The sequence below is a fragment of the Lynx rufus genome, unplaced genomic scaffold (assembly GCF_022079265.1).
Source record: "Lynx rufus isolate CCGP_SWC_20201006 ecotype Redwood Valley unplaced genomic scaffold, mLynRuf1.p SCAF_3, whole genome shotgun sequence".
Lineage (NCBI taxonomy): Eukaryota > Metazoa > Chordata > Mammalia > Carnivora > Felidae > Lynx > Lynx rufus.
The window spans coordinates 67,725,770-67,741,551 of record NW_025814845.1 but is presented as its reverse complement, the minus strand read 5'-3'; the positions used below and the strand labels follow the sequence as shown (position 1 = coordinate 67,741,551).

Sequence of the window (15,782 nt, the reverse complement as noted above, 5' to 3'; positions counted from 1 at the left end):
TATGAGCATTTCAAGTTAATTTTCTGAGTGATGTCAAGTAAGGATAGAGGACTATTTAATGAATATGCAATTTTTCCAGCATCATTTGTTGAAATGACTATTCCTTTCCCACTGAACTAACTTGGCACATATGTCAAAAACAAATGATGATGTGTGTGCGTCTATTTCTGGAGTCTCTTTTCTATTGATCTCTATGTCTCTCTTTATATTGGTAAGACACTATCTTGATTATTTGTGGTATTATATTGAGTCTTAAATCAAGTATCATATTTAAACTCTGTTTTCCCTTTCAAGTTGTTTTTGCTATTCTAGATAATTTTTATTTCCATGTAAGGTTTACCTTCAGATTGTCAATTTCTACAAATAAATTTTTTTCTGGATTTTTTTGCGAGAATTATATTGAGACTATAGGTAAACTTTAAGAACATTAATATCTTATTGATTTTGACAATTCTAATTGATGAACATAGCATATTTCCTGATTTATATAGTTATTTTTTCATAAATGTTTAGTAGTTTTCAGGATATGTGTCCTGTACATATTTTCTTAAATATATCCCTAATTTTTGACATTTGTGTTGTCCTAAAATTATATTTTTTATTTCAATTCCAATTGTTGAATGTTAGTGCATAGAAATACAAAGAATTTTTATAAATTGACATTGTATCATGTGACCATTAGTTCATTTATTATAGTAACTTCACTTGTAGATTCTCTAGAATTTTCTATATAAATTATCATGTTGTCTGTGAATAAACAGAGTTCTACATCTTCCTTTCCTAATATGTATGCTTTTTATTCCTTCCTATTACTTTTTGCTCTGGCTAGGATTTCTAGGAGTGGTAGAAGGAGGCAATCTTACCTTATGTCCAATCTTAGGGAGAAAGCATTCCGTCTTTCACCAGTAAGTACAATATTCTAACTAAACTTTTTATAGATGAACTTTGTTAGGTTAAGTTCCTTTTATTTCTAATTTGCTAACAATCTTTATCATGAATGGCATTATATTTTGTAAAAAAAATTTTTTTGGTATCCATAGAGATGAAGAAAAAAAAAAGATTAAAAAAATTGATTTTTAAATGGCTAACCAAATTTTCCTTCCTGGGATAAAATCCACTGGCCTTGATTTATTATCCTTTGTATATGAAGCTGAAGTCAGGATATTAGGGCCACAGACTTTAAAATATAGCAAATAAAATAAGAGTCAAGATTAAATATGATGCCTAGGGAACCTATTTGGTTGATAAAACTGTCAAGAAATGCAAGGAAGTGATTGATACAAATGTCTGTGTAGTAAAATAGAGTTATAAGTTAAGTGGGGGAGGAAGATGGAGCAACAGGGCACAAGAGAGAGACTTCTGTGATGCCTAAAATGTTATATTTCTTGACCTAGGTGGTGATTTCTAGAGTATCTGTCTTATATAAATTCACCAACAGGGCACTGGGGTAGCTCAGTCAGTTAAGCATCAGATTCTTGATTTTAGCTCAGGTCATGATTTCATGGTGATAAGATTGATCTCCTGGTCAGGCTCCATGCCCTTCCCATGCACACACGTACCCGCTCTCACTCTCACGCTCTGTCTCTCTCTCTCTCTCTCAAAAAAAGTGTGTGTGTGTGTGTGTGTGTGTGTGTGTGTGTGTGTATGAGTGTGTGTATATATGTTATTGGTGGTTTTCCTTATCATATGCATTTTATAATAAAAAAAATTTTTGAGAAAACAATAAAGTATCTTTAAGCTTCCTATAGCTTCAAATTTTATATTTTCTACTGTCTGCTAAACTCTTCCAAAAGAAATTAAGGTTTCTGGACGAACTAACTATCTTACTGCCAAAAATCTGATGTTAAGTTGATATCAGACTAAATATTTGATGAAGGAAATGAAGCTTTCTTTCTTTCTTTCTCATAAGACACAGAAGAATGAAAATCTTAGAATTTTCAAGAAAGGAACAGTATCAAGAATATGTTTTGTTCTAAATAACAGAGTGAAGCTAAAAATAATCATTCTTTCTCTTCCCTCTTCCTTATTAAATTCTTAACTGTTCAATTAGTCCAAACTTTAGAAAACAACGGTATACTAATGGCCATAGGTAAGAAAGGTACTCAAGCAGGAAGGCCTGCTGGAAACAAACAGAAGTAGAAGTTCATTGTGGAAAAGAATCTGAAGCATTTTATAATCTAGAAAACAAGAATTCCCTCATGTTTCAACCCACAGATTAATAAGCAGCATTATCTTACAGAGGACCATATTTTTCTACCTCTTGAAATCAGTCAAGCAAAACCAAAATTAATAAAAATATATTAACAAAATAGTAACTTTTTGAATTTTCTGAAAATTGCATGGGGCTAAAAAAATGAACTAGATATTTCTAGTTCTCTTGCATAATACTTTACAGATGATTTATGGAAACTCCATTTATTCTTGTAAGGCCATCGAGGAATCTTTTAGTAAATTATTATATTTAGTAAATTCAAAAAATGCCTGACTTTCAAAGAGAAGATTTTGCCTTAGAAGAACTTGAATCCATAAATGGAGTTACCATGGAGTTACTTATTTCCCTAGTTTCCTCAGAGAATAGGTTCAGACCAACCAAAAACCAGGTGATTGTTCTCTTGATGAGAGTGTAAGATAATCATTTACTTACCCTCCATGATGGTCAAAGGATCTTCCACTTTAGGGCGCAGGATATTAGGGCCAAAGACAGTGGCCAAGTTCTGCACACTCATTTTGTTAACTCCAGAATAGGATTGCACTTCATCCAAGAACCTGTTGGATATAAGAACATGAACAAAACAATGGGATCAAACTTGTCAGTGGAAGAAAATGGGTTATTGGGAAATTTATTAACTATAATATGTTCAAATACAATTATGGAGGCAAAATTATTTAGAAACTCAAACATCTCTCAGTCAAATGTGGAGAAAATATATTGCAAATGATTAAGGATCAAACTTGAGGGATCATATCAAATATCACCTTTGGCCTGGCTTGGCTTGGTTTCCTCTGTCAATCACAGAAACAGGTGTGTTTAGATAATGCTAATATGGACTTGAGATTCAGGAATATGGATTTTCTTCCAATCCTTAAATAAAACATTAAATTTATAAATGTATTCAATTCGAGAACTATAAATAAGATCATATGGTATAATCCTTTATTTCAGAGAGGCAGATCAACCCTCTTTGTCAAGTAATTTGTGAGCTTCAAGTTTATAGTCTATTAAAAAATGAGATCAAACATGGTTTAAATTAAAACCTTACTTCCACTGATATGAAACATTCTAAGCACAAATTGCTTCAATTTATTAGGTGTTAAAGAATAAGAGGCATGAAATAGACTTTTTCCCGAATGATTTTAGTAGGAGGGATCGTTTCTATAGTCTTTTGGCCTTTTTGCATTCCCCATCCCCCTCTTCATTTCTAGATTTCATGGCTTACTAATTGTACTTATGAGACAAAGAAGAAGTGATAAAAAAAGAACTTATTATTATTTAAAATAATATATTTTATGTGTCAGTCATTGTGCTAACTTATTCTCAGAGAACTCTGTGAGGTAAATGATATGATTATCTCCATTTTACAGATGAGACACATGAGGCACCAGAAAGGTTAAGAATATTCCCCAAGGACACAGAAGTAACAGGTGGCAGACCTGAGATTTGAACCCAGATTGTCTGACTCTAGAGTCTGTGCTCTTGACAACTCCCCTGTGAATTTAAAGAAAGGCCCCTATTCCACATATTCATTACTGTTATACAGTGTAAGCTATAGTAAAACTGAAGGACAAAAACCTCAAACTACTATTTCTTATTTGAAATAGCTGAAATTAAAAGCCTGCTTAAATGTTTCAAGAGAAGTTAAGTTTTCCTGTTGAGGAGCTAAAGATTTGTAATATGGTTCTCAAGAAAGAGCCTTTATCCCTTTTACTTGAAGAGATTGTTCCTCTTTCTCATCCAACAGAACAGCTTGAATTAGTCCAAAGTCTTGGGATGGAACCCCTATGTGTTAGTGAATCTATGTTATCAGTGAAACTCATTTCTTTCCTTTTTAAATTATGAAACCTAAGCTCATATTTGCTTCCTATCGTCACCAGAAAAAGTTATGGTAGAAGGTTTTGGAATTTCTTCTCAGTTAACAGTTGACAGTGAACTCCTCAGTGTCCAGCATTAGTCTTAAACTACATAGTTCCCAGTCTGCTAAGCATTTATACAATCATGACACAAAAAGTACATGCAAATAATATAGTGTACTGAATTAAAAAATTGAATTACTTAAAAATAAACTGGGAAGCTTCCATTTAAGATACCTACAGTGATGTATAGTGCCAATCACCATCTCTCTTTTAAGATTTAAGATGTGTCAATTTTATATCTTCATTTTTTTTAGGTTTAATTTAAGTTCCAGTATTGTTAACATACAGTGTAATTAGTTTCAGGTGTACAATTTAGTGATTCCATGCTTACATACCACACCTGGTGATCATCACAGCAAGTGCCCTCCCTAATCCCCATCACCTATTTCACTCATTCCCCCCACCCACCTCCCCTCTGGTAACCATCAGTTTGTTCTCTATAGTTAAGAGTCTGTTTCTGGGTTTGCCTCTCTTTTTTTTTCCTCCTACGACTGTTTTGTTTCTTACATTCCACATACGAATGAAATCATATGGTTTATTAAACAGGGGCAGACATGGCACATACCAACCCAGGCCATAAGTTAAATGATCATGAGTGAGAGATTTACCAGGTACAATTATTGTCCTAACAGAATTGAATGATAATGTCTTTTCAATGAGTCTTGAGGTAGGAGAGGAATAGAAAATAATATTTATGCAATTTAAAATATAATTTAAATTTAAAAACAACTATGTGAAATGTGTTTTCAGGACTCTTTTACCTAGGGGGATACATGGAAAGGGTAAGAAAATTGTATAAAGACACATAAGAAGTCAGTGGTAGAAACTGGACTCCCACGCAGGCCTTCCTCATGCCAAGGGAGATGCTCCTTCTCTTAATTAAAGGTACATGCAGCAGGTACAAACAACTTTGATGGAAGTTCAAAGCAACATATCTTTAAGTATGTAGAAGTAAGTCAGACTCAGAAACAATAAATTATAAAATCGAGCAATTTTCATGGTCAAAGAAACCTTTGAGATCATCTTGCCAAACTTCTTAATTTTACAGAGGCCAACAGCAGAGCTCAGAGCAGTTCAGTGATTTTATTCACTGTCAGAAGTAAATTAGTGTCAGGCTAAACATAGTATTCTTCTGTTTAGTTTTATCTTTAGGACTATTCTTACCTGCAAATATACTTCAGGAGGTTGTAATTGACCACAGGCAAACTCTTCACCTGCTTTGCTAATTCCTTAATGCCCTGAGTACAAAGAAATAGAGAATAAATGTTATTGAAGTGTTAGCCTTGCAATGAAAACAAATACAAATGAGCACACAGGTTTTTTTTTTTTTCATTAGTTTCACATATTATCAGTGAAGAATCCTGTCCTGAAAACTTGCCATGATTACAGAGAGCATTTCACAAATATTTTCAAAGATGGGAAAAAGTATTTCAAATATTTCCATAAGTACTCTTTGTGGAGAAATAAATTTCAGTGAAGCCTTTTACCATTCTTAATACTCGCTCACAACTGATTGAAAAGGGAGGACTGCCTCATTTATAATAAGGCTATCTGGGAAAAAAGTAGCTTAATGTAGTGAGAGTCTTTCCCATTTCTGGCATGCCCCAAACATAGACATGTGTCTACTGACAAATAAGTCTCAAGATGGGCCACGTCTAGGATACACTGTTAGGGGTGGGATGGAGAATAAAAAGTCTACTCTTCCTGGAAATTTCACAAAGGTATTAATTGCTTTGGTTCTTCCCATTGTAAAACTTCTTCCAAAATGTAAATGGTCCCAGAAAAGCTAATGGATAATGTAATCTAATCTGTTCTTCTTCTTGAAAAAGGCCAGATGGTAAATATTGCAAGCTTTCTGGGACATATGGTCTCTGTCTCAACTACTCAACTCTCCTGTTGTGGAGCAAAAGCAGCCACAGACAATATTACATAATAGAGTAAAACTTCATTTATAAAAACAGGCAGCAATTTCTATAAGAGTGCCAAGAAAATCCAGTGGAGGAAACAACAGTCTTTCCAACAAATGATTTGGAGACAACTGGATATCCATATGCCAAAGGATGAAGTTGGACCTTTCCTCATATCATAAGCAAAAATTAACCGAATTTGGATCATAGACCTAAATGTAAGAGCTAAAGCTACAAAAGTCTTAGAAGAAAATATAGGAGTAAATCCTGGCGACCTTAGTTAATGCCTTCTTAGATATGACATTAAAAGCACAAGTGACAAAATAAAAATAGATAAATTGGACTTCATCGCAATTAAAAACTTTCATGCTTTAAAGGACATCATCAGAAAACTGAAGAGACAACTGATAGAATGGGAGAAATACTTGCAAATCATATATGCGATATGAGACTTGTAATCTAAACTGTAAAGAACTCTCGCAACTCAGTAATAATAAAACAAATAATCCAATTAAAATGGGAAAATGATTTGAATAGGTGTTTTTCCAAAGAAAATATGTGAACAGCTACTAAATACATGGAAAGATGTTTAACATCATTAAGCATCAGGGAAATGCAACTCAAGCTCAATTAGATATCAGTTTACACACATTAAGATGGCTGTGATAAAAAAGAGACATAACAACAAGTGTTGGCAAAAATGTGGAGCAGTTGGAGTCTGCACATATTGCTGATGGGAATTTAAAATGATAAAGCCTCTTTAGCAAACATGGAGTTACATATGGTACAGCAATTCTGCTTCCTACGTACATACCCAGGAGAAATGCAGACATATGCCCATGCCAAGCTTTGTACATGAGTATTCACAGCACCATTTTTTTTTAAAGTTTATTTATTTTTGAGACAGAGAGAGAGCATGAATGGGGGGGGGCAGAGAGAGAGGGAGACACAGAATCAGAAGCAGGCTCCAGGCTCTGAGCCATCAGCCCAGAGCCCGACGTGGGGCTCAAACTCACGGACTGTGAGATCGTGACCTGAGCTGAAGTCGGATGCTTAACCAACTGAGCCACCCAGGCGCCCCCACAGCACTATTTTTAATAATAATGTCCATCAAACAATGGAAACAATGCACATACTGCAACTGATGAATGGATAGATGAATAAATAAATAAAAGGCATGAAATACTGATAGGTGTTTTAGGGTGGATGAACCTTGAAAACAGTGAAAGAAACTGGTCACAGAAGACAATATAGTGGATGATTCCATTTATATGAAATATCCAGAAGAGGCAAATCTATAGATACAGAAAGGAGATTAGTAGTTGCCAACAGCTGGGGAAGGTGGGGTCAGTTATGGAATTTGTTATAGGATGATGAAAATGTGCTAAATATTCTAAAATTAGATTTTGATGGTGGTTGCACAACTCTTGAGAATACAGTTCACCCTTGAACTGTGGGGGGTTAGGGACGCCGACCACCCCCACACTCAAAAATCAATGTATAACTTTTGACTCCCCCAAAACTTAACTACTAACAGCCTTTTGTTGGCTGGAAGCCTTGCTGATAAGCAGTTAATTAGCAAATATTTTGTATGTTATATGTATTATATGTTGTATTCTTATAAAAAGTAAGAAAATAACAAGGAAGAGAAAATACATTTAGAGTACTGTACTGCAAAAAAATCTATGTGTAAGAGGACCCACACAGTTCAAACCCCTATGGCTCAAGGGTCAACTGTATACTAAAATGCGCTGAATGTACACTTTAAATAGGTGATTGTATGATGTGTGAATTATATCTCAAAGCTGTTTAAAAAATGGTAGATAAGATTTGGTAGAAGGCATTGTTGAGAGTAATTTAGGGGGTACATAATGAAAAGGGGAATATGAAATAAGACATCCACTTTATTCATGGAATGTTTGACCTGATGTAGCCCCACAATTAACCAGTTAGAGGAGCAAAGTGGGAAGGAGGGTTCACTTCATTTATTCAGCAGCACTTTTCTTGCTGATAAGGGAGGGGATTAAAAATGGGACCTGTGTTGTGTACGTAATATCTAAATGTGTGTAATGTCAATAAATAGAATGCTGGAAAACAATCCAAGGATGGGGCAAGGGGAAATTTACAAATGAAAAACTAAGAACATTGACAAAAAACCCAAATCGAGGCTTTTTTAGAAATAAATGTACCAACTTACAGCTTCCTCTTCCTTGCTGAGCAGTTTGGCACAGGACAAAAAATCTTCATACTTTGCATAAGGAATAACTGGTTCTGGAAGTTCTCGGAGATACAGTTTAAGAAGTGATGCCACTGTGTGTACATCTGTGTTGCTGTGGAGATAGAAGTGGGAAGATACTCTTTGCAGTAAAATTTATACCATCCGATATATTCTTTCATCAAATACACATCTATGAGTCAGAATTCTGAGTTGCCAATGAAATCCATAAATTCAGCTTTCAAGAAGCATACACTTAGCTAATGCCCATGAAATGCTACAACAGGTGGAGATGACAGGGATCTGGAAGGACTCTTAGAAGCTTCAGTGTGCTTTGAAAATATTCAAAAGTTCAAGCATTTTTCGTTTGTGTGTACTTGATGTTACTACACTTGATCTTAGCCAAAGGCTGAGAAGCGATGTGTGTACTTGATGTTAAGCCAAAGTGTTAACTTTAGGGGCTCCTGGGTGGCTCAGTCAGTTAAGTGTCCAACTCTCAATTTTGGCTCAGCTCGTGATCTCATGGTCATGATCAAGCCCCACATGGGGCTGCACACTGACAACACGGAGCCTCCCTCTCTCTTTGCCCCTCCTCCCTCTCAAAGAAAAATAAATAAAAATTTTAAAAAGTGTTAAAAACAATGCCCATATACCAGACTCTAAATGAAATATAATACAATTTACAAAAAATACCAAATCCACCTCTATATGCATGTATGTATTCAGTGTCACAATTAATCACTTCTGAGGCTTAGGTTCATTTCTTATTCTTTAGAAGACATTGGTGACTGGTTATAGATATCAGAAACTTAGTATGACATGTTATAACTTTTTAAGCAGAACTTATTTTGAAGGTGATTGATTTTCAGCATGATTTCTTGTCTAATATTCTAAGATAGTTGGAAATCCTTAGAGTCTTCTAGAAAGAGAAGGAATGTACTACAAAAACAAACAATGAAAACACAACCTGGCCTTTGTATAATGTGCAAAATTTATTTTTATTACCTGCTGACTACCAGAGTGACAGGATAATTTCCTAAAATACTAATTTACATTTTATGCTTTCTATCTCCACGTTAATCCATGAAGACGGCAGACAGTAAAGATGAAAATGGGTGGTTTTATTTACATTTATTTATTTATTTATTTATTTATTTATTTATTTATTTAAATGTGTATTTATTTATTTTGGGGGAGGAGAGAAAGAGTAAGTGGGAGAGGGACAAGGAAAGAGAGAGGGAGAGAGAGAATCTCAAGCAGGCTCTACACTCAGTCCAGAGACTGACACAGGGTTCCATCTCTCCATCTCAGGAACCATGAGATCATGACCTGAGCTGAATCAAGAGTTGGACACTTAACCAACTGAGCCACCCAGACACCCCATTTTATTATTTTTATTTTGGGTGAGGAGGACAGGTGTAGCAAAGAGAAATTGGTGGGCAGGGAGTGAAAGACCATCTGGCCCTGAGAAGTGGAAGAGAGGTAGTGAAGAAGGTCAGGAATCCTGTAAATATTGAGAATGAACGTCTCACACCTCACTCCCAGACTGTGCGGCAGGAAGTGACCTGTCCCCAGAAGGGTATTTCTTGAGGGCTGGAACACAGTTCAATTTCCTGCCTCAGTGAATATTCTCTTGCCCAAGGGTGACACAGAAGCAGAGTTGACATCACAGAACTACATGGGCTGGGACAATGGTCATCTTAGTTCTCAATTTTGAAATCAAATAGTTGATTTCATCAACAATTTCCCACACGCCTGCTCTGTATTGAACATTATAGAAAACACAGTGGCTAGAACCTCAAAGAGTTAAAAAAAAAAGATTATTCCAGCCTGCTCACAATTTATAATCTAGTGAGGACAGGGAATATGAACTAGATAATAACACAAGTGTATAATTGCAAAGTGTGGTAAGTAGTAATAAGGAGAAGTGTTGGGTGATATCTAATAGCAAGACAGGACTAATAACAAGACAGGGTTAGATGGCTTCTCTGAGGAAATGATGCATAGACCAAGGTGTAATAATTAACCAAGTGGGAGCAGAAGCACCAAAGAAGGCATTCCTGATTAAAGCAAGGCAGGTAAGCAGAGCCCAAAGTGGGAGGGAACGTCCTGCTCTTGAGTAGCTAACAAAAAAGCCAAGGGAGAGCCAAGCTCAGGGTGGGCCTGCATGAGGTTTGCGTGTACGCAGCATCCTTGGAATCTGGGTCTCTACCTTCCCCCAAATCAGATGGGGCAAAGGCTGAGCTTTTTCATTTCAGTGTTGAGGTCAGTCAGAGTGGGCATTTTGTTAACCTTCTTGCAGATGTTAAAATAATGGAGGTGATCTGATAGGGCCTGTCTTAAATTAATTCTGTTCTTTCACAATTAAACATGTTTTCCCTCTTAAAATTCTGAATTGATAAGCAATATAGAAGTCAACTCAAAGGCTAGTTAAGGAAATAAAAATCACATCTCTGGGACATCTTGAAAACTGTTTGTAAGCTCCTTAATTCCTCAAATTACTTTCTACAGAATTTTTTAAAAAGAGATAGTCCTAACAAAGTACCAATGGTAAGACAAGGAAGACACTATTTCTTCTGTTTTATGGAAAAAACACTCTATTTCATGCATATCAAAGCTCTTCTGTGTTTCTCTTGTTATCTAGTGAAGCACAGCCATCAGCAGTAAGAGAACCACAACTCGGGGCAGAATATGCAGTGCAATCAACTATTACAATAAATGATTCCATGTTTTGATTCCACTCTAACCCAACCCATGACTAGGTTGGATGTGTTGCCTTCAAAGACAATGACCATTTTGTTAGGGTTATAGGAAGGTACAGAGAAAAACAGAAAAATAAAATACAAAATAAGTATAACTTCAATACATGAAGTAGGTTATCCATCATTTGCATGACTATATACATAGAATATATACAAATATTTGTGAAATAAATGCAACAAATAAGACAAATAATAATAAATAAGAAATATATATTTAGTAAAAAATCTGTTCTAGTGTTTCAGTGATTGACTTTGCGTTGCAATGACTCTCCCCAGTACACTGTTCTTGAGGGAACTTGCTTGATACTTGTATTATTTAGTTTCTAATGAAGTAGAGCTGTAGTACTGAGGACGTGTGAACGCTAGATGGCACCATTGCAAAGTTAGAGTAATCAGATGGCGCGAAAATTATGAAGGATGAAAGGCTGCAGAATCATTCTTCATCCACCAGCAATTTTCTTAGCACAAGAGCTGCAGTAATGCTCCAAGAATAGAAATATTTGAGCTATGAATCAAGGTAAGAGATGTGGATAGGATGATGATTTTATTCCTTCCCTAAAGTGATACATTACATTAGCTTTCTAGCGTTATAGTATACACCTACATATTGTTAATTATATAGAAACGATGGAGAAAATATAGAAACAATGGAGAAAAAAAATGACCAAATGCTTTTCCTCTTTTTTTTTTTCCAATTAACGAAGGGTTAAGGGTTTTGCTTCAGGATCAAAACTTAAAAATATATTACCTCCTTTTTGGGGCTTTATTATACTTAGGTTATTTTGTGGAAATGGAGACACCTACATTTCCCTGGTGTTCTCATTTTTAGCTTTGTCCTTTCCTACTGAATGGAAGAAAACAATTGCTTCTGTGAAGACTTCAGCATGTGTTCTAGTTCACCTCAAGGGGCTCGCAGTCCGTCCGCCCTTCTGGCCAGAACACCACCTACTGCAACATCAAGTCTGGTGTTTGAAAAACCTTTTTGTATATCTACTGTACGAAATGGTGGCCGTCCGCATCTCTCCGCCCAGCCTGTCTCTTACTGAAAACCCATAATTTTGCCTGTTTAATATTTGCTTCCTATGGACAGTCAAATAAGTATATACTAACATTATGTGCTAATTGCCCAATGTACCAGGGGAACATGCCATCTTTGTCTCAAAGAAATACATTTCAGACTTCATCAAAGTGAAGTGAAGTGACTGTAGTGTGGCAAAAGTCAATGTACAAGGGAGAATTAAGATACCTAACCTGGTTAACAACAACAACAACAACAGCAGCAGCAGCACCTCTAGACATGTATCACTCTATGTCAGGCCTTCACAGCAGTCCAGTGAGCAGGTCCTGCTACTAACCCTATTTTGGGTACTTGGACAGGAAACCACACTGGTATGAAATTCTTTCTGACTAAGCACTAAGATATGAGAGGTTTTAAAGTCATGCTCTTTTGGTAGAAATTCAAGACTATTTGTTAATGTGAAATCATTATACAGATCTCAGGTCTCTTTCCCTAACCTGGTGGTAGGATCTGTTTTCAGAAGTTAAGATAAGGAATCATGTACATTCTATCCAGTGATCCTGAATAAAGAAGCTAGAATAGCAGGAGATGCCCTGGAGCATGTCCCTTAATTGATCGATATATGATCAATTTTTGTTTCATTTTATATTACACTTGGACCTTACTTTTGAGTCCTACTTCCTCACTTACAGCCTGTTTACCAAATTAAAGGGAGGATTTCATGAGACTTTCAAGGATCAACCTAATTTTACAGTCTCATGAGTGTGCCATTGGTCATTCTGGAATCTTTCTATCAGTAATAGTTCCTGAAACTAATGGTGGGCATGGCTTCATGAAACATGCTGGGTGAAACAAATGAATAACATAGATCTTTTTGTCCCCCATGGGCTTATATTTCTAACTAATCACCACCAATACTTTTCCATATCACAACATGCCTCATTTTGTTCTACTTTGTAATACCTCCTGTATATTCTAGCTGCTAAGTCCCTGTCAGGTGTGAGATCTTAAGAATATTCTTTACAGTTCCTGGAAATTGTCTGCCCTATTTATAATCTATGTACGATACAGGCTTCTCACTAATCTTAACAGGGATAAAAGAAGTCTCACAGCAATCCTTCCTTGCTCATCTTCTATCCCCACACCCTCTTCCCTGATAAACAGACTCTCATACATGGATCAGTCCAAATGCCACAGTAATTACAAGTATAATACTACACAGACAAAACCTTGAAACTTGTAAGCCTCAAAATTAGAAATGGGAATTTTTCAGGGCACCTGGATGGCTCAGTCGGTTATGTGAGCGACTTTGGCTCAGGTCATGATCTCACGGTTCGTGGGTTCGAGCCCTACATCAGGCTCTGTGCTGACAGCTCGGATCCCAGAGCCTGCTTCGGATTCTGTGTCTCCCTCTCTCTCTGCCCCTCCCCCATTCATCCACTCGCTCTCTCTCGCTCTCTCTCTCTCAAAAATAGATAAACATTAAAAAATTTAAAAAAAGAAGTGGGAATTTTTCACTCTGGATACTATGCACAGAACACAATATAATCTGTTGATTTTACTTCATAGAGTCAATTTCCAGTGCACCCACACAGGAAATTATTGAAGATATTGTGTACTTATTTGCAATACATGCACATGCGTGTGCACACACACACACACACTAAGATGACCTAAAATTTGCTTTGGACTAAGAAAAAAAAGGTCATATCCATCAAATTCCTGGGAAAACATACAAGAAACTGAAGACGTTCAGATGCAATACGAAGTTGAACACTGCTGCTCAATTGTCTTAAACAGCATGTTGTTCTTTCCACCAAATTCACCATGGCATAGGAAAGCACATCTGAAGGTGGTAAGCAGCTCCAAACTAAACTAAATGTTTACAAGAAAAGTCTGATTCTGTTCAAACTTATTATTTTTTCTATTTATCTGTCAGTATACTTATACGGTATACTTATCAGCAGTGCAAAACTAATTCTGTCATGGCTCATTGTTATTATGTGTCAGCGCTGAATTAGATACAACAACAGGACGGTTGTACCTGTCTGGATTACACTGAATTAGTGCTTGTGCCAAACAAGCCTCCTGGTTTAAAAGCAATGGTGATGGCAGAGAACTGCCTGATGGTCTCTACTATGGACTGAGTTGTGCCCCCTCCCTCATTCATGTGTTGAAATTCTAACCTCCGATGCGGTGGTATTTGGAGATGGAACCTTTGGAAGATACTTGGGGTTAGATCAAGTTATGAGGATAGGACCTCTGGCTTGATAGAATTGGTGCCCTTATAAGAAGAGATACTGGAGAGCTTGCTCCCAGCCCCTTGCTCCCTTGTACTTATAGGGAAAAAGGCTGCATGAGCATAGGGTGAGAAGACAGCTGTCTACAAGCCAAAAAGAGAGCCCTTGTCAGAACCTGACTGAGCTGGCACCCTGATCTCAGCCTTCCAGGCTACAGGGCTGTGAGAAAATAAATTTCTTTGTTTAAGCCACCCACTCTGTGGTGTTTGTTATGGCAGCCTGAGGTGACTAATAGAACTCCCAAGTCTGCATCTTGTGAGCTTACCTATAAAACCATTAATAGTACTATCAAAGTACTAGGTAATGAAACGTTAGCAGAAAGTTAGAAATGTACTTGCAGATAACGTGACTTATGGATTAATACAATATTAATAATGTATTTGAGGTAGAAGACTTCCAAGGAAAGGAGGCAGTTCTGATACGGAATAGTCACAAGGACACAAGTTTAAATCTGGCCACTCTCTTACCCACTGGAGCATACTAGTTACGCTCCCGTCTGCCCAGCGTTCCCTGATGGAAGACAGGTGGGAGAAATGTTGGTCAGGAGACTCTGTTAAACCAAATTGTCACACTGACCTTTCCTTTCCTACTTCTAGAATTACTTATGTGCATAGATATATGTGTGTATAGACCTCCTTATAATGCCAGCTAAGCACATACAAAGAACATTTGATAGTTTGATATACAATCCAACATACCACACACGTGAGCACGTGCATGCATGCATGCACACATATGTGCCCACACACACTTACGTGTGTATAAGATAGATAAAGTAACAAAATACTCTGCTGTGTAGCTCTAGGAAGATATTCCCTTGAGCAATATGAGTTTGGTGATTCCAAACAATAGACCCTTCAAATAGAAAGTAGCTAATATCCCCAAACAGAAAAAAAAAAAAAGAGATATTTGTCCATTTGTTATTTCTTATAAATATTTCCCATAAGCAAATCTCTCATTTTATTATTATTGGCCACCTCACTCTCCTCTTCCTTATCTGGCCATTATTCTTTACCAGTCAACTCCCCAGTTTTTCTTCCTCTGCTGGCCTCTAAGTGCTATTTTCCTGGATCCTATGCAGACTCTCTGAGTTTAGCTATCACTTTTCCACAATGACTACAAAGTACACCTCTCCACACCAGACCTTTCCATTTAATTCATAGATGTTCCCTTTCACACTTTGAACTCCATGTAAACACAGTTGGATAAAAACAACAAAAACATTGCAATAAAATTATTCTTCCTTTACCATTTTCTCAACCATGGATGGCATCACCAGTCACACCAATAACCAAGAAACCTAGAAGTCAGCCTAAATTTTGCTCTTCCTGAGACCCTAAATCTAACCGTGGTTAATGATTCTCAGACTGAACTTCACAGTGGAATCCCCTGGAAGGTCTTAAAAAATACTGGATCTTATATAATCTGATGTAAAACCTTATGAATCAA

At 36.5% G+C, this 15,782-nt stretch overlaps 1 protein-coding gene across 2 annotated transcripts in view; it reads right to left on the bottom strand.

Annotated features, from left to right (window-relative positions):
• ARHGAP24 (Rho GTPase activating protein 24) overlaps nucleotides 1-15,782 on the bottom strand; it is a 512,790-nt gene that overhangs the window by 14,484 nt on the left and 482,524 nt on the right. For both annotated transcript variants that reach the window (XM_047091777.1, XM_047091778.1), the window contains 3 exons: nucleotides 8,236-8,368; nucleotides 5,296-5,369; nucleotides 2,645-2,766 (listed from right to left, as the gene is read on the bottom strand). In XM_047091777.1, coding sequence (XP_046947733.1) covers nucleotides 2,645-2,766; nucleotides 5,296-5,369; nucleotides 8,236-8,368 — 329 coding nt within the window. The remainder of the gene's footprint in view (nucleotides 1-2,644; nucleotides 2,767-5,295; nucleotides 5,370-8,235; nucleotides 8,369-15,782) is intronic.